This window comes from Podarcis bocagei, assembly GCF_964188305.1.
Source record: "Podarcis bocagei genome assembly, chromosome: 4".
NCBI lineage: Eukaryota > Metazoa > Chordata > Lepidosauria > Squamata > Lacertidae > Podarcis > Podarcis bocagei.
Window position 1 is genome coordinate 60,632,775 of NC_138128.1, and position 24,568 is coordinate 60,657,342.

At 45.4% G+C, this 24,568-nt stretch overlaps 2 protein-coding genes across 2 annotated transcripts in view; one reads left to right on the top strand and one right to left on the bottom strand.

The window, feature by feature from the left end:
* PTPRE (protein tyrosine phosphatase receptor type E) overlaps positions 1-24,568 on the top strand; it is a 162,181-nt gene that overhangs the window by 16,479 nt on the left and 121,134 nt on the right. The window lies entirely within an intron of this gene.
* On the bottom strand, positions 1,933-23,481 carry CLRN3 (clarin 3). Its single transcript, XM_081193090.1, has 3 exons — positions 23,117-23,481; positions 12,229-12,408; positions 1,933-5,983 (listed from the first exon to the last, which is right to left on the bottom strand). Exons 1-3 carry the CDS (start codon positions 23,343-23,345, stop codon positions 5,715-5,717), a joined length of 678 nt encoding a protein of 225 aa, XP_081049216.1. The 5' UTR covers positions 23,346-23,481; the 3' UTR covers positions 1,933-5,714.

The window sequence follows — 24,568 nt, forward strand, 5'->3', positions numbered from 1 at the left end:
AATTCATTGCATCAACTCAGCAGACTCTGATGGATGTATTTTAGGGAGAATGTCCAAAAAGTGAACTGTCCCTAATGGACCATGAGGTTCCTAGTTTCATTTTTGCAACATCTCAGTCTTTGGTTCCTATTATATCTACAAGCTGGCTTGTGTACTGTTGAAGCCACAGATTGATTTCACCTTTTAAATTAACTTGACCTTTGCCTGTTCACAGAGGCAGAACATATGCCATCCTGTGTGATTATGAGTAATGTCCTGCAGTAGCAAATACATGTTTATAAAGTGCTGTGGTTGGCATTCTCTGATATGTATCTTCTCTTTTCGACCCTTGGGAGGCCTTTTGCAATGCGCTCGCAGCAACATTTGGCTCTCTTTACCGTACAATTGCTAAGTGCCTGATGTTTCCTGGTCCCATAAGGTGGTACATATATCATGTAATCTCAGAGAGGGTATACTCAATAATATGGGGATGCTTTGACAAGTGCTTGGTCTCCCAGAAGAATTTTTGTGGTAGGGAAGGAAGGAGGAAGATGTACTTGCAGGTTACGTCAACCAACCACTTTAGTGAAAAATATTTACTGTACTTCACAAAATGAAGCTGTAAACATTTGCTATAAACGCTGAATTATGTGTGTGGTGTGTGTACTTCTAAGAGAAATTGCTTTTTAAAAAAGTTCACAATTTTTATTTAATTTATAAGTATCATTGGCACATCATAGTTTTATCAAAGATGATAATAAGTTGTAAATATCACAAGCTTAAACATAGCACACCAAACTGATAAATAGAAGGAAAAAGCATTGCTTTGCTGAAGGGAAATAAAAGGGTTGATTTGTAATAGAATCAGAGCTGGTTATATCGATTCTTAATACTGTATAAACTGATGTTATGTTTGGCCACAACCATTATTTTGGGGGCTACTCAATAACGCTATATTATTTTGTCATAAAGCTATTGTACCTTTGTCTTTGTTCTCTGAATCTGACATGGGTGGTGCTGTGGTCTAAACCACTGAGCCTCTTGGGCTTGCTGATCAGAAGGTCAGTGGTTTGAATCCCTGCGACGGGGTGAGCTCCCATTGCTCTGTCCCAGCTTCTGCCCACCTAGCAGTTCGAAAGCACTCCAGTGCAAGTAGATAAATAGGTGCCACTGTGGTGGGAAGGTAAACAATGTTTCTGTGCACTCTGGCTTCTGTCACAGAGTCCCATTGCGCCAGAAGCGGTTTAGTCATGCAGGCCACATGATCTGGAAAGCTGTCTGTGGACAAACGCCCCTCGGACTGAAAGCGAGATGAGCCCCCTACCCCATAGTCACCTTTGGCTGGACTTAACCATCCAGGGGTTGTTTACTTTACCTTTTTACCTAATGAATCAATTTAGGCATAGCAGTTTCTCCAGCCAATCCTTAAAAGATGGTGTGTTTGCTGATCTCCATGTTCTGGGAAAAAGTAGTACTCTTGCTGTAGCTAAAGTGTAGGAAGCTAATTCTTTATATTATGACACTGTCAGATTTAATAGGAAAACTTTCCACATAATTTAATAGGAAAAATTGGAGGGGGATTTCATACCTTAAGATCTTTTTCATTTGGTTTTTAGATTTCCTTCTCCTAACTAGTTCCCACCACATATGGGGAAAAGCCCCTCCTCTTTCTTTTTAACACTTCCAAACTGTGGTAATATCTTTTTTATTGATTTCTTTTGTATCTGGTCTGAGTAGATATACCATCTACTCATAATCTAAAAACAGCTTTCCCTTATGCCCATATGTGACTTTCATCTCCAAGAGAAATTGTAAGTCCCCACTCGTTGCCCTCATTTAAATCTCTCCTTGCTTCCCTACTCAGTGATCTGTGTTGTAATGCAAGCTGCCTCCAGACTCTCGGTTGTATTCATAGTAAAAAAAAGGTAAATGAAATATACTTGGAGTCCTGTAGTGATTTCATGCTCTTTATTGCAGCTTGTAAAACAGTGATTTAATTGCCCCCCAAACCTCAGGCTTTTATATACATTATTTGCACAATAAGTCCCGCCTGATTGGCTGATTCTGCTTCCCTCCTGGAGACTGATTGGTCTTCTCCTGCAAGCCAATCAGTTGTTGCATTCTAGGATCCTACTTGGCTATTGTTCTAGGACCCAAGCTTAGTACATAACAGTAAAGGACCCCTGACAGTTAAGTCCAGTCGTGAACAACTGGGGTTGTGGAGCTCATCTCGCTTTACTGGCCGAGGGAGCCGACGTTTGTCCAAAGACAGTTTTTCTGGGTCATGTGGCCAGCATGACTAATCCGCTTCTGGCTAAATGAGAGCAGCGCACAGAAACGCTGTTTACCTTCCTGCCGGAGCGGTACCTATTTATCTACTTGCACTTTGACGTGCTTTCGAACTGCTAGGTTGGCAGGAGCAGGAACTGAGTAACAAGAGCTCACCTTGTTGCGGGGATTCAAACTGCTGACCATCTGATCGGCAAACCCTAGGGTCAATGGTTTACACCACAATAGCTTTAAGCAAATCATTCTGCCAGTGCAACATAATGATCTCCCCCTTCTCCATGCCCCCTAAATCTATTCTGGTGTTTTCCCCAACCCTCTAGAGCAGATTTGAGGAAGAGTGGGGGGGGGGAGTGAAAACCTGTGGTTTGCTAGCCCTAATCCTTGCACTAGCACAGCAATTTAGTTGAATACCCCTGTCACTATTTTGCAGGAGGGATTCAGGTGCATACCACGAAATTTAGGTTTGCACAATTAAAGTGGAATAAAATGTCACCCTAGTGCACCAACCTCCCTTTAAAAAAGAAACAGACTCTTTGTAGTTAGAAAAGTGACAGGGAAATGCACAGAAAAATGTGGGGTGAACAAATGTTTAATGGGGAGACTTATAAATATCCAGCTGGATGAATGCTCATTGTTGTGTAACATCCCTGCAAACTAATCAGAACAAAGACCAGATAGAATTTAACCTCTGCATAAGCTTTGTGCAAGTAAGTAATGATGGATGCTCAGTTGGATGTGGTCTGGAGACAGTCTTACCTAGGCTTATTCCAAACAATAAAGCTAGCTTTCTTTTAGCAGTCCTTATAAGCCTTCCTGGTACCTGGCTTTGAGAACTGCCTCCATGGATGCTAGACTGCCTCTTGAACCCAGAAGCAAGTGATTAAGCATCCTACAGTAGCAAGCAGCTTGAGAAAACAGCCACAAACTGTTTCATTTCCTCCATTTTTACCCTAGACAAACAATATGGAAACTGATCTTTTTAAATGTACGATACCCCTCCTAACTGTGCTAATGATTAATAAGCTTTACTGTAGACTTAGGTCTGCGGGAGCAGAATTAATAGAAAATTGCAAAAGATCAGTTCTGTAGTCTGTACAGCATAGCAATTCTTCTTCATATCCCTACATGAAAGCATTCAAATATCTACTCCCATGCACATTCAGGATAGGATCAGGGCCTCCCTGTCAAAGAGCAGGCCTATTTGTTTCAAAATGACCATTTGTTTTAAAAATAAAAGCAGTCATGGGTGGAAAATAGGATCTGGGCTGTGATGCTGGTGGAAGGGAGGAAAATTAACCCCCTTTCCCCTTGTGTTATTTCCCTAGTCTGAAGATTTTCCCAAGCTGTTGTTTCCCCTGGGAGGGGGCACGGCTGAGACAGAAAGGTAACACCTGTATTACTTGCAAATGAGATAAGATTCCAAACAAGAATATCCTAGGGAATTTGGAATCAGTTATGGCTTCTTTTCTGTGGCAGCTATCAAGTGGATGGCACTTCACTCCAACAGCCGACGTCTTCCTAGATCTGGCTTTTGGCACATATTCACTAATCCAGGCTGACTGAAAACCACGAAGGACAAGAACTGAAGCAGATACAGTATGTAAATTGGTTCTTGGTGGAAAATAAAATCATTCTTAGATTAGCGAGCTGGTTGAACTTATCCTAAATGCTCCTTGGAGGTGGTTTCCAAGAATGCAATAAAAATAGGGGAGCAGGATGGAGTGCTAGATATTTGAAGGTGGAGGGGATTTCTACCACATGCTGAAAAGGCAAACCACTTTTAAATTTATATTGCAAGTTCTGAATTGAAAAGTGGCTTGCCACTTCAGCAGCGCAACTAGTTGCTGTGGAAACATTCAAGAAGCCCTTCTGTGTAGCTAATTCTCCTCCTCCTCCATGTATGCATATAGCTTCATTGCAGCAAGGTCACAGAGGTCAAATGCAGCAGCTGAGTTTGCATTCAGAAGCTTTTGAAGCTTTTTTTCCCCTTTGTTGCGGTGACTGTAAAGTAAGAAAATGTGGTGCTTTGTGAAGATCAAGTGAACTGGAACAGTGGTCATCGAACAATGAAGTTTAAGGGCCACAAGACTGGCTTGTACCCAACCAAGGTAAGTTCCACATGTTCATGTTGAATCAATCCTTTGAGAGATAACTAAAGATTTTATACAGCGTAAAAACTACTTTCTGCCGCTGCAGATGTTTAGGCTAAAATAATCAGACATTTGCCCCCACAAGCGAAACTGGCACACAGCCAAGCATTTGCCAGTTCTGCTTGAGCTGCAAAAATTTCACAGTGAGCTTCAGCGAGCAATTGTCACTGTTTTGCTGAGCCAACATCCATCATGCAATGTGATTAAATCTACAATCAGACCTTATGACAGAAGCAGAGCATTTGTATTATCAGAGAATCCATGTCTTGGTTTTTGAAAATAAGTGGCTCAGCATGGCTCCAGCAATTGTACAGCAGCACGAGACTGTTATCAGTGGTGGACAAGCCTCAGGAGATTTCCCAATTTCATATAATAATCACCACCAGCAGGAAATGCAGATCTCAATCTCCTTTCAGAAAATTATCAGCTTGGGGCTCTCAGGCGCACAAATGTGCTTCATGCCATTGATGTAGAACCTTTAATCTAAAGCAGGTATCTTCAACTTTTTTAGATCCAGGACCTAGTTTTAACCCAAACATGCATTTGGGGACCCATTTCTTAAATTTTTACCATGGTGCTAGTGCTCCTGTTGTGACCCACCTTGGATCACGACTGGGTCCCAAACCACCTGTTGAAGACCAGTGATCTAAAGGACATACAGGAAAGCCTGAAAATTTTGAAAGATTAGTATTGCCAGGAAAGTTGCTCTGTGGTCTTAAGTCTCCAGCACTCTTTTGAGTAAGCCACAAATTACTAGGTAACTCAATGGAGCATTGGTCAGCATCCAATTTACATGTAAATGGGACGCTGGGACTGATGGATGTTGTAGTCAAAAATATCTGGGAGTGACTAGGTTGATGAAGGGTAACATACACAAGGTTGAGTTCACAACTATGCCTTTTCATTAAGTAACATATATTATGTAAAAGGAGCAGGTATACTAGAACAGTAGGTCCAACATAACCTCATAGTAAGTGAAATGTAATTGTAGATTCAATTAGACAGAATCAAATATATAGCAGGTTTGGAGTTACAAGTTGTACAGACCTATAGAAAGACCTTACTTAGTGAACAGGATCTGAAATAAATTATAGTGTAGCAAACAGCTGGAAAACACAGAATATCACTTTTCCATTTATCAACCCCAATCGTCCACATTGTTGTTCTATTTTATTCATATAGGTAGCAACCCTGTGCTGAATTATCCACCCTACATAAGTCAATGGGCCTGACATAAATGTAAATGATGGTGGTTTAGACTGCACACTTGTCCTTGAAATTAAGCAGCAGATTCCATCAAAATAAAATGCCATCTTTGGGTGCAATTTCCATGGGTCTCTCTCGCTCTTTCCTTTTCGAATACCTTGCACGTTGGTAGAAAACAATGATAATGATAGCTGCAGCATTTGAAAGGACTATAAGGAGCACGATCCAGTATGAATATCCATAGGTGTTAGAGAGTGTGGCTTCTTTTGAAGGACCGCAAGGTGCAGCCAGCTCAACGGACAATTCGTTCACTTCCACATTTGCAGGAAACAGAAACAAGCCCAGGAGGGAGCAGATGCCTTAAAAATAAAAAGGAAAGCAAATATTTCTGATATTAGTTTGGGAAAGTGATAGTAGGCAGATGAATATTTTTTTCAAAGTTCTTTTCTGTTGTCAACAAAATTTGCAGAATAAGGCTGTCAGAGGCTTAGGTGGGGTTGGAAGAAAGGGCAAGGCTGGTGGAGCAGTGCTTGAATTATCGGGAAATTATCTTTTTGCAATTCACAAGTCTTGACCTCTCCCCCCACCCCATTTTATCTAAATCATTGGTAGGGAATGCAATCTAGCCTACCTCACTCTCATTTTTTTATTATCACCGGACATCAGATTATCACAATTCAAAGGAAAAACATGTCCTTTCCAGTCTGCGCTCCAATGCCTGACACTTAACTTTAGTTTTGGAAAGCAGCAGAAAGTTGTGCTCCCACTGAAGCCTGGCATTTGCAGACTTACCTGTGTAAAAGCCCCACTGAATGCAGTGGGACTTGATGCCAAGTAAATACGCTCAGAATCAGACTGTAATTGGGACTATCCTGAAATACAAGTGATGAATAAACCCTATTTAGGTATTATACAAATCTGGAAATACCACCATTTCCAAGGCTCTAAAGTCTGGAAAAAGCCTTAAATGGCATAAACTCAGTGCAGGGGTGCTAAATTTAGGACCAACTATCCTGATTTTCATCTGACACTGGAACCTGACATTTTTACAGTGCTTCAGAAATCTTCCTCTACTGGTACCAAATCACTTCCAAAAGGAACTATTAAGCTGGAAAGCAGAAAAGTAAAGTACTCTGGTAGTAAGAACCATCTTTCAACAAAAAAAGATATTATATGGGAACGATCTAATGCTGGTATATTTTGTAACAGGCTCCCCCATTCCCTGTGAATAAATTCTTTTAGTCCAAAGCTTGCCGTTAGAAAAAGCAGGAGCCTCTTGAGACATATTTAGTGTAAGAACTGGAGTTATTTCAGTAGCAAGATCACAAGGATAGCAAAGTACATCAAAAGAAACCAGATGTAAGCCAAATAGGGGAATGAAGGGTTATACCCCCAGGGAAATATTTGATGGAGTTCATCTTGCATTCTAACATATCTCCACTTTCTGAAACGTCTAGAAATCTGCTCTCTCTGTCTCTCCCCTCCTCTACAGAACCTGATGTATTGCGGATTTTTCTCTTAGCAAAGTTTTGCCCTATTTTTGCAACTCCAGTTCTCATGCCGCCCTCTTCAAGGCTTTACTAACCTCACAACTTTTATTAAAATTCAAAATGTAGCAACGGTCTTGTGGTGATATTTCTTTAACAGGTTTGTTATGTTTTGGGTGGAAAATGTCTGGGAGGTTTTATGTAGGAGAGTGGAAACTCAGCCTGAGGCAAAGTGCAGATGGGATTTGTGTGGGAGACAGCTAGTACAGAATAGGACCATCGTAAAAGTAAATGCTAAAACTACCCTCTGATTGTAAAATAAATGACACAACGTTATATTGAAGAAATCTGATATCTGTATTTTCTAGAGCAGTGTGACGCATCAAGTGACAGTTGTGTGTATCATAACTGCCACAGATCAGACATCATAGGTACCTTTATTGATCAATTAGGGAAAAGACATGCAGAAGTTACAGCTGCATAACACCTTTATTAGGACCAATATCACAAAGGAGCGATGGCAAATCAGCCATCACAGCAGCGTTGGGCAAGCAATTAAGCTTCTCTGTGCCATTTCCATGCTCTAGATTGCCTCCTGGCGGGACACCTGCCTCATGCCTGCATCTTTCTCAGGGGGCTAATAGCTTTGGGATGTGTGGATGATATAGATTGGGGGAAATGACTAATCCCTACTTTTTTCTCTGCTTTGATCAAAATCAGAGTTCCCACCTGCTGCTTCAAAATCTGAAAACAACATCAAGAGAGCCACTCACAGATCTTGTGCAGCACTTCAGTTTGGGCCCTTAGATTACCAGATGAGAGCTGCATGAATCATCCACCAGTGCCAGGGCATCATGTTAGTTGCAGTTCCCATACACTTGTTTGAGGGAGTAACACCCACTGCATCTAGGCAGGAGAAATGCCTTTCCTCCAGAGGGCATCCTGGGATGTCACATTCTCCCAGAGCCATTTTGGACATTGCTATGTAATCATGGAGGCTGGCCCAAGACATTTTGCTGCCTGAGGCAATGGGTAAGATGGTACCATCTCATTTCATCCAGGCTTGTATCCAACAGTGTATGTGGAGAGTTCCACTCATGCAACAAGCCTTCCACTTCCCTCCCCAAATGCCCTCAAAATATGCTCCAGAAAGTTCTCCGACCCTCTGAACCAGATTTTTGGAGTACATATGAGGCTACAGGGGAGAGGAGAAGAGAGCTCCATTGCACAACTAGAAATCTGTTACTCTAGTGGAACAGCAGCTTTCATAGAATCCAACTGAACTTGTAGTTGTATCTTATTTAACCCTGATTAAATGACAGCTTTCCTTTCGCCATCAAACCTGGAAACAACAGGCTATCTTTGGGGGTGCAGAGCAAGCTGGCTTACAAGACTCTGGATAATGGTGGGGAGACCACAAACTTGACATGAGCCAACAGTGTGACGCGGCAGCTAAAAAAGCCAATGCAATTCTGGGCTGCATCAATAGGAGTATAGCATAGGAGTATATCAAGGGAAGTAATAGTGCCACTGTATTCTGCTCTGGTCAGACCTCACTTGGAGTACTGTGTCCAGTTCTGGGCACCACAGTTCAAGAAGGACACTGACAAACTGGAACGTGTCCAGAGGAGGGCAACCAAAATGGTCAAAGGCCTGGAAACAATGCCTTATGAGGAACGGCTAAGGGAGCTGGGCATGTTTAGCCTGGAGAAGAGGAGGTTAAGGGGTGATATGATAGCCATGTTCAAATATATAAAAGGATGTCGTATAGAGGAGGGAGAAAGGTTGTTTTCTGCTGCTCCAGAGAAGCGGACACGGAGCAATGGATCCAAACTACAAGAAAGAAGATTCCACCTAAACATTAGGAAGAACTTCCTGACAGTAAGAGCTGTTCGACAGTGGAGTATGCTGCCAAGGAGTGTGGTGGAGTCTCCTGCTTTGGAGGTCTTTAAGCAGAGGCTTGACAACCATGTGTCAGGAGTGCTCTGATAGTGTTTCCTGCTTGGCAGGGGGTTGGACTCAATGGCCGTTGTGGTCTATTCCAACTCTATGATTCTATGATTCTATGATATTGCACTGCCATTGAACATCTGCCATGTGAGGCAGCTGCCTCACTCTGCCCAATGGTAGAGCTGGCCCTAATGATCATTTTCTTGTTACGTGTTTATTTGAATAATACCTGCTGACTACTATTATCATATGGTTAGTTAATTTATATCGCATATTCCAATTTTGCTGCCATGTAGTGAAAGCAAATGCTTATGATTAATAGTTTTGTTTCAGAAGCCTAATCAAAGAGACTTCTCATTCAAGTGTTGATAGTTTATATGCAACCTCCACCGTTCATTAAACCCACAAATAAAATGTATAATATTTAAATTTAAGTAGGGAGATGATAAAGCTGATGTATCTTTGTACAAATGGATTCTGCTTACACTTGTATTATGAGTGGAATACTGAGTTTATTTAAGAAATATTGGCTGCAATCCAAAGGAGCTGTTGAGATTTAAGCACTTCTCGCTTCTGCAGCTGTTGGAGCCGCTATTGTAATTTAAAAACTAAAACAAAAGAAAAAAACCCTGACTGCATTCAGTTTCCATGTGCCTAGCCATACACAGCTCATTGAGATTGCAGCTATTGACCACAATACTCCAACTATTAGTCTTTCTCTGCAGTAGTCTTACATTTCAAGGAGATCAAATACAGATCAAATAATTAGAAGATAGCAATCTACAGTCACAATTCTGTTCAATTCTGTTCTGTTTCGAATATGAACTCGGGGGCATCTGAAGAAGCTCTACAGGGGTACCTCCATGAAAACTTTGAACAACCTTCCTTGAAAGATGGCTTGTCTGCTATTACTCAGTTTGCTCTGCAGTGCACACCTGCAGAAGAAATAGGTGTTATAGATGAATTTTGGAGGCACTCCCAATTTGCAGTTATTGGTATACTCTGCAGTGCACACACAAAAATGGTCTGCTGTTATAAGCCACCAATTTCTATAGTTTATGAGAATGGTCCCTGTTGATCTGATAACTGGAAATTTGATATACGTGATTTACCTGATGCAGTTAGTGCTGTGCCAAAATTTTCTCCCAGTTTTTAAACCATTGTGCAATCCCTGGTCCTGTATTTCTGCAGGAAGCATCTGAACCTCACTGTATTGCTAGAATAATCTTCCTGCGACTTACGGTAATCCATAGCTGTTTTTGTTTCTTGCAAACAAAAGGAGCATAAGGAGCCTTCTTATCCATGTCTTTCCATGGAGGGGTGTGGTTGTTTTTTTTAATGTGTGACACTACAATGAGACTAAGTAACAAGAGAGTTCAGGTGTCTTAGTCTGGATTTGGAACTCCTTTTTCTGCGATGGCTGCCCACTTGTGGACAGGAGGCTCATTTGGTGCCATTATTACATATCTTTAGGCACCAGCCCAAAACTTTATAACCAAGCCTTTGACCTTTAATTATCAGTGGGCTTTTACTATCTGTGCCTTTTAAAAGAGAGTAGGATGTTACTCATGGGTAGGCAAACTAAGGCCTGGGGGCCGGGTGCAGCCCAATCGCTTTCTAAATCCGGCCTGCGGATGGTCCAGGAATCAGCTTGTTTTTACATGAGTAGAATGTGTCCTTTTATTTAAAATGCATCTCTGGGTTATTTGTGGGGCATAAGAATTCATTCATTTCCCCCCCAAAATATAGTCTGGCCCTCCACAAGGTCTGAGGGATAGTGGACCGACCCCCTGCTGAAAAGGTTTGCTGACCCCTGATGTTAGTAATGTAGTTATTTCCCCCCTTTGCTTTTAATGCATCTATGGAGGTGTTTGTTTGTTTGTTTGTTTGTTTGTTTGTTTGTTTGTTTGTTTAGTTGGTTAGTTGTAAGCCTCTTTGGGTTGCCCTGGACAAGATAAAGCAACTAACAAATTTAGTAAATAATAAAAATAACATGATAAAGAATAGAAAAAAAATATTTGTCCACTGTTATGTTGAGATTTGCACCACTTTCTTTTTGCTTCAAACTACACTGTCAAAACAGCACTACACAACAGAAAAAATATGTGGGCTAAAGTTTGTGAGCTCCCTTGTTTAACATGATATTCTACGTAAGTCTCTCTGAGTGCCTTTTAGAAAGAAAGAAGCATTGGCCCAGAAATATGCTGATATATAAATAATTAAGCAAGCAGTTTCTTCTCAAAATCAGTTCATTCACTACAGCCACACTGCCAAGGCAAAACACTTCTTGCTACCTTTTAAACATCTACGAAATAGGTGAATTGTTTTCTAAATTTGTGTTGGAAAAAAATTTCATTAATGGCATCATCATCAATCACAGGGATGCTAGCAAAAACTGCAAGTCATTAGCAGGAGTACCATTCTGACCCCTACTGCATCAGAGGAAGCCCTCATCTCCCACTGTGTAACTCTTCCTGCCAGCTACAGATGTAAGCAACAAATAAGTAGAGCATCTCAGAGGAGGGTTTCTCGGGCCATACAGCAAAATTGACCAGGACAATGTAAGTCATCTTTCCTGCTCCCAGGTATTTCATTCTCCCTATCTGGATTTTGAACTTGAGACCAAGGGAAAGTGGGTGCATGGTCTCACTGGCCTTAAACTGGCAATATCATATTTTTAAAACCGTATGTCCACACTGGCTTGGTCATGTCCACAGAATGGAAGATGGCAAGATCCCCAGGGACATACTCTGTGGGAAGCTGGTTTAAGGCATCAGGCCCATTGGCAGAGCAAATGTTACAAAGATATCTGCAAATGTAACGTGAAGGTTGGCAACATTGACCCCACCCAGTGGGAATCCATTGCAGACGGCCACAGTGCCTGGAGACAGTCGGGTCACGTATCCACAAGCAGTGACCAGAGGAGAAATGACAGCTGGGAGGAACACAGAGAGAAGAAAAACCCATAGTGTACCCATAGTAACCAAAACCAGATGCCTTTACCCGCCCCACCTACAATAGAACATGTCTCTCCCATACTGGTCTCTACAGCCACAGCAGGTGCTGTAACTCTCCAACGGTTTGACTTCACCCCAAAGGTGCACCCCTTCACTGTCTAATGAGACAGAAGGATGCCAACAACAACAACAGTAATGTATATTACTTACCAGATATGGAATTCCAGGTATAGACCCCAATAGGGCCCAAAAAGGTCTGGTAGGGGTTGCTAACGGCATTGTAGCATGTAAATCCAGAACTGAGGAAGGAGCTGATCAAACTAAGAACTAGCAGAATAATAATCACAGTGTTGAAACCCTTCGTTGTAGTATTTTCCAGCAAATCTACAACTGAAAAATAATACATCATAGTTAATATCAGTAGATACAGTGATTAATACTTCAGATGAAAATCACCTTGTGTCAACTGTTTTCTATGGATGGAATTTTTTTAAAGCTAACTGTCAGGGGTTTAGGAGCAGAGGCACGGGCAAGGGAGGAAACAGAGAGCGAAGGGGAGGAGGCGGAAGAAAAGATGAGTGATGACGACGACCCGAGATCTCCTAGTCTTTCCAGTGAATCAGAGGATTCACAGAAAGGAGCACCAGTGGCCAGGGCAAGGGGGGAGTCAAGGGGGGCACCCCAGGAAGATAGAGCCAGAGGGGACTCAGGGGGGAGCAGCTGGAAATCGGGACCAGCGTCACCGCCAGGAAGCAGGGAAGAGGAAGGGAGCCAGGGGGGAAGCGCTGGCAGCTCACCACAGGAGGGAGGGCATGAGTCAGGAGTGGCCACACCTCCATCGGGGAGCGAAGAAACGGTTAAGAGGAAAGTGGAAGGTTGGGCGCGCGCGCCAAGTTCAAATGCAGAGGAAGGCGGCGCAGCAAGCAGCCCCGAAAGGGAACCAGGTCCTAAAGCCCGGCGCAAGGAGGCAGGAGGGTCCGGGTCAGCGTCAGAAGAATCCCGGAAGGAAGAAGCCCCGGGGGGTAGAGGGACCCAGAGGAGGACAGTCAGGCGGAAAAGGTGGAGCAAGGCTAGGATATTAAGTTGGTGCACACGGGGCGGAGATTCAGACGGAGCTTCGCCGATCTAGCTACTAGACGTAGAGTTTGCGCGCAGCAGCGTGAGAATGGAAACTGTAATTCAATAAAGACTTTTACTTAATGATCGCTGGCTAGCGTGATCCTCTGTGAGCTAGGATCTTCAAGCAACTCTGACAGTAAGCTCCGTCTCTCCATTGTGGGCATCTACAGCCTCGAGGAGGGGAGAGAAACAGGTGCCTACTAGCGAGCTCACGAACGGCAGACGACATGACGGCTGAGCAGCAGATAGAGGACCTCAGAAAAGCAGTGGCACAACTGAACGCCGAGGTTCTCGCATCCAGGAAGAGAGAGGAGGAGGCAGCTGCCGCCTGCAGGGATCTCCAGGTCAGGTTAGACGTGCTGACAAAGCAGACACCCCGGCAGGAGGGAATTGGGTTGGCGAGACGGGCAGGCGGGCTGGTCTCTCACTTCGATGGGAACCTGCAACAGTATCCCAACTTTAGAGCCGACGTACTGTGCGCACTGCAACTGCTGCATAAAGACTTTAGAGATGAACAAGAGAGAGTGGGGTTCATCATGTCCCATCTGCATGGGGATGCGAAAGCATGGCTACGCAATTTATGGAGAGATAAGGATCCGGCGCTCCAGAATGCGGATGCCTTTATTAAAGCGATGGATGGGTGCTTTTTATCAAGCATTGACGTGGATCTTGCACGGAAGGAGGTGCATGGGCTGAGACAAGGGAGGGCCAGCGTCAGGCAGTATCATGCCCGCTTTTTCGCCTTGGTCAGTGCCCTGGAATGGGACAGAGATTCGGCTCCTGTAAGAGACCTCTTTTGGGAGGGGCTGCACAACTCGATTAAAGATGAGATCGCAAGGGGGGAGAGACCCCGAACCACCCAGGAGGTCGTTCAGAGGGCACTGGCAGTGGGGGTGAGGCTGGAAGGACGTCCGTGGAGCAAGGACGAAGGGCGTGGAGGGCGCGAACCAGCCGGGGGCCCCTCCTTCCTTCCCAGAGAAGCAGCGCGGGCGCAATCCACACCTCCGCCAGGAGGAGGAGCCGAACCTATGGAGGTTGGAGGTGCAAGGGCTCAGTCAGCAACCAGAGCCCTAGCACCGGCAGCAGTGAAAGCGAAGCCTCCTAGAGGGAACAGGAAGTGTTACGTCTGTGAGGAACCAGGGCATATGGCAAAAGAGTGTCCCCAGAGGCCCCACAAGCTCACTGCGGCCTCAGCAATGGTGACTGCAGCAACGCAGCAAGGAGGACCACAGCAGGGAAACGACGCAGTCTGGCTGGAGGAAGAGGCCCTGGGGCCCAGCCAGACGTGTTAGTGCCGCAGTCCCCAGAGATTTTACAGCCCGTGAACCCCCTCCCGCCCAAACCAGTAGTGAGGCTCACAGCATCTCTCCAGCTGCCCAATGGAATCACCATAGACGTGCCAATCACCATCGACTCAGGCAGCAATGCGGACTTTATAGGGCAGGACTTTGTCGACAGGCACGCTGTGCAGTTGCTGCCGGCCACGCTGCCCCTGCAGGTTGTCACGGTGGATGGCAGGGAGCTGCTCGGGGGGCAAGTGGTGAAGCAGACGCCACCAATGGTGATGCGACTTGGGAATCACAGAGAAATCATCAGCTTCAACGTCACTCAACTATCTGACACGCCCGTTGTATTGGGCATGAGTTGGCTGGACAAGCACAGCCCAACGATGGCTTGGTACCAGAGGCAGCTGACCTTCGGCTCTTCCTTTTGTGCTGAACACTGCATCGTGCCCAGGCAGGAAGGAGAGGAAGAGGAGTCACAGCTGCTGCTAGGCACGCTGCAAGCGATTCCCCACAAGTACGCTGAATTTTTGGAAGTTTTCTGCGAGAAGGAGGCAGACAGGCTACCCCCTCACAGACCATATGACTGCAAAATTGACCTGCTGCCGGGGGCGGCGCTGCCTAAAGGGAGACTGTATTCCATGTCAGAGGACGAACTGCAAGAACTCAAGGAGTTCATTGATCATAATTTGCAGCGCGGCTTCATCCGGGAGTCCAAGGCAGTGGGGGGCAGTCCCGTATTCTTTGTTAAGAAGCGGGACACGCCCCAAAAGAGACTCGTAGTGGATTACAGGATTTTGAACAGTGTGACTAGGCCATCGGACTTCCCCATGCCCCGAATTGACGACCTCCTCGCAAAGGTACGGAAGGGCAGAGTGTTCACCAAGTTGGACCTGCGGGGGGCATACAACCTCATTCGCATGCGGGAGGGTGATGAGTGGAAGACAGCCATGTTCACGCCACTGGGGACCTACGAGTATAGAGTTATGCCTTTTGGATTGCAAAATGGCTCCCACGTTTTTCAAGCATTTATGCATCACGTGTTGGCGGGACTTCTCTACAAGACGTGCGTCTGTTTCTTAGATGACATCCTGATCTTTTCGGAGTCGCAGCAGGAGCATGACAAACACGTCAAGGAAGTGCTGAGCAGGCTAAAGCAACATAGGCTCTACGCCAAGCTGGAGAAGTGCCAATTTGACGTGCCGGAGGTGGATTTTCTGGGCTACAAGCTGTCTGACAAGGGGCTCGCCATGGACAGCGCCAAGGTTCGAGCGGTGTTGGATTGGAAGAGCCCGCGCAACCGGAAGGAGGTCCAACGGTTTGTCGGCTTTGCGAACTTCTATCGCAAGTTTATCAAGGGCTTCGCGATGCAGACGGCGGCCATCACTGACACGCTTAGCTCCAAGAAAAAGAAGTTCATTTGGACAGAGCAGGCGGAGCAGTCCTTTCAGGCACTCAAGCGTCTCTTCGCGTCGGAAGAGCAGCTGCTTCATGTCAACCCCAGCAAGCCGATGAGGGTGGAGACAGACGCTTCGGACAGAGCTGTGGGGGCGGTCCTGCTGCAGAAGGACCCGCAGGGGGTGTGGCGACCGGGAGCGTTTTACTCCAGGAAGCTCAGCAAGTCCGAGCAGAACTACACCATATGGGACAGGGAGTTGCTGGCCATTCACGCAGCGTTCAAGGCGTGGAGGCACTTTCTGATCGGCGCCAAGCACACGGTGCAGGTTTGCACGGACCACAAGAATCTAGAGCACTGGCGCACGGCACAGTTCCTGAACCAGAGGCAGATACGTTGGGCTGAGTTCTTTGCGAACTTCGACTTCCGAATAGAGTATGTCCCGGGGGACACCAACATCATGGCAGACGCTCTCTCCCGTAAGCCACAGTATCTGGAGGACGCAACACCAGCGGCCGCCATGCACATCTTCGCACCGACAGTGTGGGCGTGCGCCGCGGCGACCGTGGACCTAGAGGCGGTGCGACGAGCGTTGCAGGGGGACTCCTTCGCACAAGCAAAGATGGCAGAGGTGCAAAGGGGCAAGGCAGCGGCCGACGGTTTCCAGCTAAGAGATGGATTGCTCATCCGTAAAGGGGCCATCTACGTGCCGGGAGACGAACTTCGAGCCAAGGTGCTGCAGCAGCTGCACGACGCGCCCACGGCCGGGCACTTTGGCAAGGAGAAGACGGTGGAATTAGTAGCCAGGGATTTCTGGTGGCCTGGAATGAGAGGGGAGGTCGCAGACTACGTGGCGAGGTGTGACACCTGCCAGAGGGCCAAACCAGTGCACAAACCGCCGGCCGGACTGTTGGAACCGCTGCAAACTCCGGTCGAACCTTGGGAAAGGGTGGCCCTGGACTTTGTCACGGATCTGCCCAGCTCAAGGGGCAAGACGGCAGTGCTGGTGGTGGTGGACCTGTTTTCCAAGATGGCGCATTTCATTCCGTGTGCTAAGGTGGCCACGGCGGAGCAAACCGCCAAACTGTTCATAGACCACGTGTTCAAGGTTCACGGTCTGCCACGGTCTATTCTGTCCGACCGGGGGCGGCAGTTCATCTCGAATTTCTGGCAGAAGCTGATGGGCTTCCTGAACGTCAAGATCAACCTGGCGTCGGCGAGACACCCGCAGACCAACGGGCAAGCGGAGCGGGTCAATGCCATCATGCAGCAGTACCTGAGATGTTATGCAAATCAACAGCCTGCGACGTGGGTGGATTACCTGCCGCTTGCCGAGTTCGCCTACAACAACACGAAGCACGTGTCCACGGGGGTCACGCCGTTCTTCGCCAACAACGGGAGGCACCCCAGAACCTTCCCGGGACTGGAAAGAATGGGGGAGGGGGAGCCGCAGACAGCAGATGCGTTCGCGTCGGAGCTGCAGGAAGTCCACGATCAGCTGAGGCGCCACCTGGAGCTGGCCAAGCACGCATACAAGGTACAAGCAGACAAGCACAGAAGGGTTGGAGAAGAGCTCCACGTGGGAGACTGGGTTTGGTTAGCAGCCCACGCAGTGCCGGCCAGGTCGTTGGCCAAGAAGAAACTGGGGCATAAGCAACTGGGGCCCTACCAAGTCGAAGAGCAGGTCAACCCGGTAGCTTTCAGACTGGCACTTCCGGAGGGTTCCAGAATGCATCCGGTATTCCACAGATCGGTGCTCACTCCCTACAAGGCACCGCACAGGTTCCAGGAACCCGGAACGGCGCCGAGTCCGGCCAGAGACAGAACAGGGCACGCGGGAGTGGCACAGAAGGAGCGCATCAACGAAGTCACGGAGATTTTGGACTCCAGATGGGGGGAAGAGGGGGTAGAATACTTTCTCGCCAAGGAGGGCACCCCGGCCAGTGCGAACAGCTGGGTGCCGGGCTACGCCTTAGACGAACCTCTGCTCAAAGACGAGTTTCATGCCCTCTTCCCACATAGACCTATGCCAGCAGACTTTTTCGACGACTGGCTTTTCACGCCCACGCTTTCGGCCAGCACGTTCCGGGGGTTCGACTCGGACGAGGAACCGACACGAGACGTCCGTTCCCCGGAGGGGTCACCCTCGGGATCCGCCTCAGAACCCTCGTATTGGTGGGACGATAGGCCAGAGGAGCAGTTCCGCAGAAAGTGGCTGGAATGCTCAGGACGAGCAACGCCGCCAGGAGGAAGTGAGGGAGAGACGGACATGGACATTTTCGGGGACGACCCTGGTTTCAAGCACGGCGGCACAGAGATGGAAGCGGAGGTGACCGTCGTCGACGAGAGCAGGGAGGAAGACCCGGGAGAGTTCAGATGGAGGCCCGCCACGGGAAGCGACCGATATCCGACGTTCGTCCCTTTGCAACAGCAGCCCCCAGCTCCAGCACCGGAAGGAGGGGAGGGGGGAATGGGGGGCTTCGAGGGGGGGATGGATGTCAGGGGTTTAGGAGCAGAGGCACGGGCAAGGGAGGAAACAGAGAGCGAAGGGGAGGAGGCGGAAGAAAAGATGAGTGATGACGACGACCCGAGATCTCCTAGTCTTTCCAGTGAATCAGAGGATTCACAGAAAGGAGCACCAGTGGCCAGGGCAAGGGGGGAGTCAAGGGGGGCACCCCAGGAAGATAGAGCCAGAGGGGACTCAGGGGGGAGCAGCTGGAAATCGGGACCAGCGTCACCGCCAGGAAGCAGGGAAGAGGAAGGGAGCCAGGGGGGAAGCGCTGGCAGCTCACCACAGGAGGGAGGGCATGAGTCAGGAGTGGCCACACCTCCATCGGGGAGCGAAGAAACGGTTAAGAGGAAAGTGGAAGGTTGGGCGCGCGCGCCAAGTTCAAATGCAGAGGAAGGCGGCGCAGCAAGCAGCCCCGAAAGGGAACCAGGTCCTAAAGCCCGGCGCAAGGAGGCAGGAGGGTCCGGGTCAGCGTCAGAAGAATCCCGGAAGGAAGAAGCCCCGGGGGGTAGAGGGACCCAGAGGAGGACAGTCAGGCGGAAAAGGTGGAGCAAGGCTAGGATATTAAGTTGGTGCACACGGGGCGGAGATTCAGACGGAGCTTCGCCGATCTAGCTACTAGACGTAGAGTTTGCGCGCAGCAGCGTGAGAATGGAAACTGTAATTCAATAAAGACTTTTACTTAATGATCGCTGGCTAGCGTGATCCTCTGTGAGCTAGGATCTTCAAGCAACTCTGACACTAACTATATAGTATTGCTAAGAAATGGGGGGACTATAAAATATGATCAGACATGTCTGATTCTAGAGAAATTGCCCTTCTACATTGGGATTCGGGCAAGTTGACATACATATTCTTGGATGTTTAGCTCTTTCAGTTTCTCCTCAGTCTTTCGGTATTTTTTTAAATTACTGTTTTTGTAATTTATCCCTGAAGTTCAAACATTTAGACATGAAGGAATACCCGTTTGAAAAACAGCCTAACTGAGCATGTACCATTGTACCTAGTAGAGTATGACAAGCTTCTAAGTAGATGGGCAGGTGCAAGTTTATAACTCTTGATGTTGCATAGAAAAAGATTATGGTCATCACAAAACTGTCTAGGAACTAAATTTCATAGTTATATAGAGGATATCAGAAGCAGTGATTCAGTTGATAAATGAGCCTTCCACACACCCCTCTCTCTCTCTTGTGTGAGTATGTGGGAGAGGAGCTGCGATCATGCTTGCTGTCCCCTTCATGGCATTCATATAATTTTATCTGAAACCATGCACCTATGCACATAGAACTGTGCACATTCTCCTGTTCATGGAAGGATTATGTGCATATACTCCAGGTGGCCTAGTGAATGTGCACAATGACCGGTTATTGCAGATATTAACCACTCAATTTATATTCCCCTTAAGATAAAATATCTCATTTGATAATTCCTTGCCCATCCATTTCCCACATTGTAGGAAGCACTTATTGAGAACTAAGGTACATGTGTGTGTGTCAAAGAGAGATTATAATTTCCTCACAAAAAAAACTTATTCACAATTATTTATGCAAAAGTAGAAGTGCCCATGTTTCAACAAGATATTTCAAATTAAATCTAATCAAGATTGTCTGTGCTGCCTTTTCTGTACTGGCAGAATGAAAACTCAATTCAAAGTATGTCAGATAAATATTTCAGAATAAAACCAGTTCATTCTGCCTATATTTGGAAGAGTCCAAGAAGCCACGTTTGTTTATTGCATCATACAAATCATTAATGGCAGGCTATTAAGAGCCCAGTACTTTGATAGAGCTTTGTATGCCTTGCACTGTTAACTTCCAAGACATAAAAGAGAAGATCAAGTTTACTGTTCAGTGGAGTAGCAGTCACAATAAATTTAGGGGATAATATCAGAGGTCTTTGTTAGTTTGCAGTGAGGCTACTAATTAACTGACCTTATAATATACAAGCAAATTGCTCTTGCCAGAAAATTCCTTGCAGCCCAAGAACTGTGGTATAAAGGCATCGATCTAATTCACGCTACAGAATTTTACAGCGTATCTTACATTCTGCTCTCAGACACAACCTTCACCATTATCAGCACTGTGCTCTGTATCAACAGAAGTTCTATACAAGAGATCAGTGCCCAATGCAATAGAGAAGTATGTGGCATCGGGGGATGTGGTTTTGCAACTTCCATAGTATGTAAACAAATATATAAATTCATGGGATGTAAGAACTGCCATAGTGGATCAGAACAAGCTCTATCTAGTTTGGTGTATTGTTTCCAACAGTGCCAATCAGATGCTTCTGAACATTCACAAGCAGGAAACAAATAAAAAAAATTCTCCCTGTTGCTTGTATTTAATATCATATAATTAAACATATACTCTTGAGAGTCCCATGCACTGCAAGAAGATCAAACCTCTCCATTCTTAAGGAAATCAGCCCTAAGTTTTCACTGGAAGGACAGATCCTGAAGCTGAGGCTCCAATACTTTGGCCCCCTCATGAGAAGAGAAGACTCCCTGGAAAAGACCCTGATGTTGGGAAAGATGGAGGGCACAAGGAGAAGGGGACCACAGAGGACGAGATGGTTGGATTGTGTTCTCGAAGCTACCAGCATGAGTTTGACCAAACTGCGGGAGGCAGTGGAAGACAGGAGTGCCTGGCATGCTCTGGTTCATGGGGTCACGAAGAGTTGGACACGACTAAACGACTAAACAACAACAATTAAAGTTATAGTGCCATTGAACTTGGAGGCTTTATTTAGACACCCATTGACAGACCTATGCTATTTTGGCAAAGGATTTCTACAATTTCTTAAGCTGACTAGTTTATGGTATTATTACAGAACAACTATGTTGTTCTAGTCTACCTGACACTATAGTTTCACTTACAAACTCTAAAAGACTTGGTACTTAGTAAATAAATCCTTGAATGAAGGAACTCAAAGTTTAGTAAACCAAATTTCTGTGAAAAGCAAACATTTGGGCTTTAAAATGGACTTTCATGGGAAACTTAGACCTTGTGGGGGGGAAACTATATTTTTTTGGGAGGGAGAATGAATTCCTATGCCCCACAAATAACCCAGAGATGCATTTTAAATAAAAGGACACATTCTACTCATGTAAAAATACACTGATTCCCGGACCGTCAACAGGCCGGATTTAGAAGGTGATTAGGCCGGATCCGGCCCCCAGGCCTTAGTTTGCCTACCCATGCTCTACATGATATAAAAGGGTGCTCACTGAGAAGTACCCATTAAGATCAAGACATCTGTGGAATATATGCTGCAGCCCTTCCATCCACAGGGCTCCATGATGAAGAAAGTGGATAAGGCAGTTTTTGCCAATCTCTCCTTACCCCATTGCATTCCCTAGCCCACCTGCTATGCTTTCCTGGAGGGTCCACCAACTCTCTCTTGAGAAGCATTTCATGGGGCACAGAGGAAATTGACCAAAATCCTCTCTTCCCCCTTTTCAAGTGGGAGTATCCCTTTAGCAGAATTCCGCTCATAGCAGATCTGGATTCATCCCATTATAAATCGTGGCACTACTTGGTGAAAAGCCTAGTGACAAGAGGATGCGAATGGTGGTTTCTCCCAGACATTTCAGCCTTGGCTTTTCCTTTCTCTCTTTTTATCAATTATTCACTCGGATGCATTTGGTATGCATCCATCTAGCATTTTAGAAACTTTGCCCTTCAGAACTATGAACAATAACTAAATGAACAATTCATAGAATACCAAGGGCACTAGCTAGCATTCAGGAAACAAAGGAGCAACCTTGCTTGGACTTTGCTGTGGTGTATGAAGTCTAAATAGGTAAGGAAGAAGATACAACATTGTTATCAAATGATAACCGTGAACCAGATCTAATTGTATTCCAGTTGGCTCACTTGCGCTTATTACTTATCACACAGGGAAAGAGTAGACATGAAACTTTCTGTGAACTTCCTTAAATTAAATTAAATTAACTTAGGACCCAAACCAGTGCATATGAGATGTTTGGCCTATTAAAAAAAAGTCATACTAATATTATGTTTCATAATTGTCAGTGAATTATATTTAGCCAATGCTTTATTTTATATACAAAATTCTTTTATGTAGTTCTGCTTCTGTGAGCAAGGTTTACCGTGAAAACTGGCATACAAATAAATTGAAGATGAGAGCATGTATTCCAGCAAGACCACTATAGGACCTAATAAAGTTGGCTGACATCAGGCATTTGTTCACCTACTAATCTTCTGATGTAATAATTCTATGATATGCTAGCAATGGCCTTCTGCATTCTACACAGGACAAAATGGCCAGTCCTTGTGCAACAGAATAAATGGACACAAAATTTAACATCCAAAATGGTAATATCTAGTAATCACTAGGACATGTCAGCCTCCCAAGACACCCTGCTGCTGGTGTGAAAGTGGCTATTATTAGGAAGGAAAAATGGTGAATTAACACAAGACATGAAATTCTATCACCTATAGCTTGAATTAAGAGAATACAAATACAAACAGAGCTATCCTCCTGGAAACACTTTCTCTGTGACTATCTTTCAGCTTCAGCTAATTCTTATCATTTTCATGCCGTAAGTCATGGACTATTTTGTCAATTTTCTTTTATAGAGTTTGCTTGTAACAATGTTTGCCATTCTTATATTACAGTTCTTTGCTTCCTGGTGTTACTCTTCTCTTCCATAAAAGTATCCACATAAAGAAATTAAAGCCATGCTTCACAATACCCAAGTAAACAGACTGCATTAAACCAAACAGCTCCCAACAATAAGTCTTTATATTTACTTCAGTAGATGGTTACCTTGGAAAGGGGTATCCTCAACACTAAGTCCATTTTGCACGTTCTTTGAACAAGATCCTTCAAAGAGTCCATACGTAATGAATATTGTCTCAGTGGAATTTACGCCACCGAATTTAATCTCACTTGAAACCCAATTTTTGGTTGCAAGAACAAGGCAAACTATCACCAAGGAGATAACACTGGTGAAAAAAGCAGAAGCAAACATCAGGGATTTTCTCTTGGATGGCATTTTATCAGAAAAGTGTTTTTCTGAGGTGCAGTAAGATTTCCCTCCTCGATTCTTAGTTCTCTAAATGAGAAATCCAGTGAATAGAAGCTTCACTTCTGCTGCTGAATAATGGGGACCCTGTTACTGGAATCTGTGTTGGCAGAAAGTCATGCCCATAAACTTTGAACTAACAGCAGTAGTAATAAAGTTGTAAAATCATTGAACTTTGGTCTGCAGCAAAGTGTTGCCATAGTGACAGGAAAATCACTCCAACCATGAACAGTAAAGATCTGAAAGGGCTGTGGCTCAGGGGGAGAACACCTGCTTTGCATGCCGAAGATCTCAGGTTAAATCACTGGTGTCTCAATGTAGGAAGACAACACTGAGCTAAATGGACCAATGGCCTGACTCAATATAACAATATTCCTGTGTTCCTGTGAAAGCTTTGCATAATCAAAGAATTCGTTAGAAAGCTCAAATTTTGTAGACTGAGTGTTGTTGTTGTTTTTTTTCATTTTGCCCATATAGAATTTTTTGGCAATGTACATTTGGGGTGTGTGTGTGTGAAACTCAGCTTCTTGTTTGTGTTTGCTTTCTGAAAACATGAAGAAGGAATAGCAAAGGGTTAGTATATACACACATAGGGCCAATTCGTTCTGTTGTTATAAATGTGTAAAAGACACAATGGTGACTTGCCTTTCGTCAGAGCTTTCTTCATTTGCTTCCCAAACGGTGGGGGAGATACTTGGTTTGCTCAGCATGGTAAACTATAGTGCTCGCTTCGGCAGCACATATACTAAAATTGGAATGATACAGAGAAGATTAGCATGGTAAACTATGCCTTAGCCAGATCATTGCTGATATGTGGGCTTCCAGAGAAGACCTTGTAGCTGCTTTGCTCCTTCCTGGTCCTTTTCACTGCCATACGTTACTGAGCTAAGCCAAAGTTTGGCTTACTAGTGGGGTAGGAGAGCTGAAAATAATGCCAATATGTTTCACATCTGGCAACCAACGCACTCCTCTGGTTTCAGATAGTACATGGGTAGACGAGCCTAAAAAGCCCAGGACACAACTTTCCATGGCTCTCTAGCGACTATGGTGGCTCATTTATCAGAAGAAATGTATTTAGAATTAACTTTGGAAGTGTATACTCGATTCTGACCAAACTAAGCCTTCTTTTGCTCTAGGACAGTGATGGCCAAACTCTGCCTTCCAGCTGTTTTGTGTTTAGGGACATCCCTGAC

What these genes read in the sequence shown, in the direction of transcription:
- CLRN3 (XM_081193090.1), bottom strand. Translation starts at nt 23,345, where the DNA reads ATGCCATCCAAGAGAAAATCCCTGATGTTTGCTTCTGCTTTTTTCACC. An exon ending in TGAGGATACCCCTTTCCAAG is followed by an intron (nt 12,409 to 23,116) that starts GTAACCATCTAC and finishes ATTATTTTTCAG; the next exon opens with TTGTAGATTTGCTGGAAAAT. An exon ending in TACCTGGAATTCCATATCTG is followed by an intron (nt 5,984 to 12,228) that starts GTAAGTAATATA and finishes TTTATTTTTAAG; the next exon opens with GCATCTGCTCCCTCCTGGGC.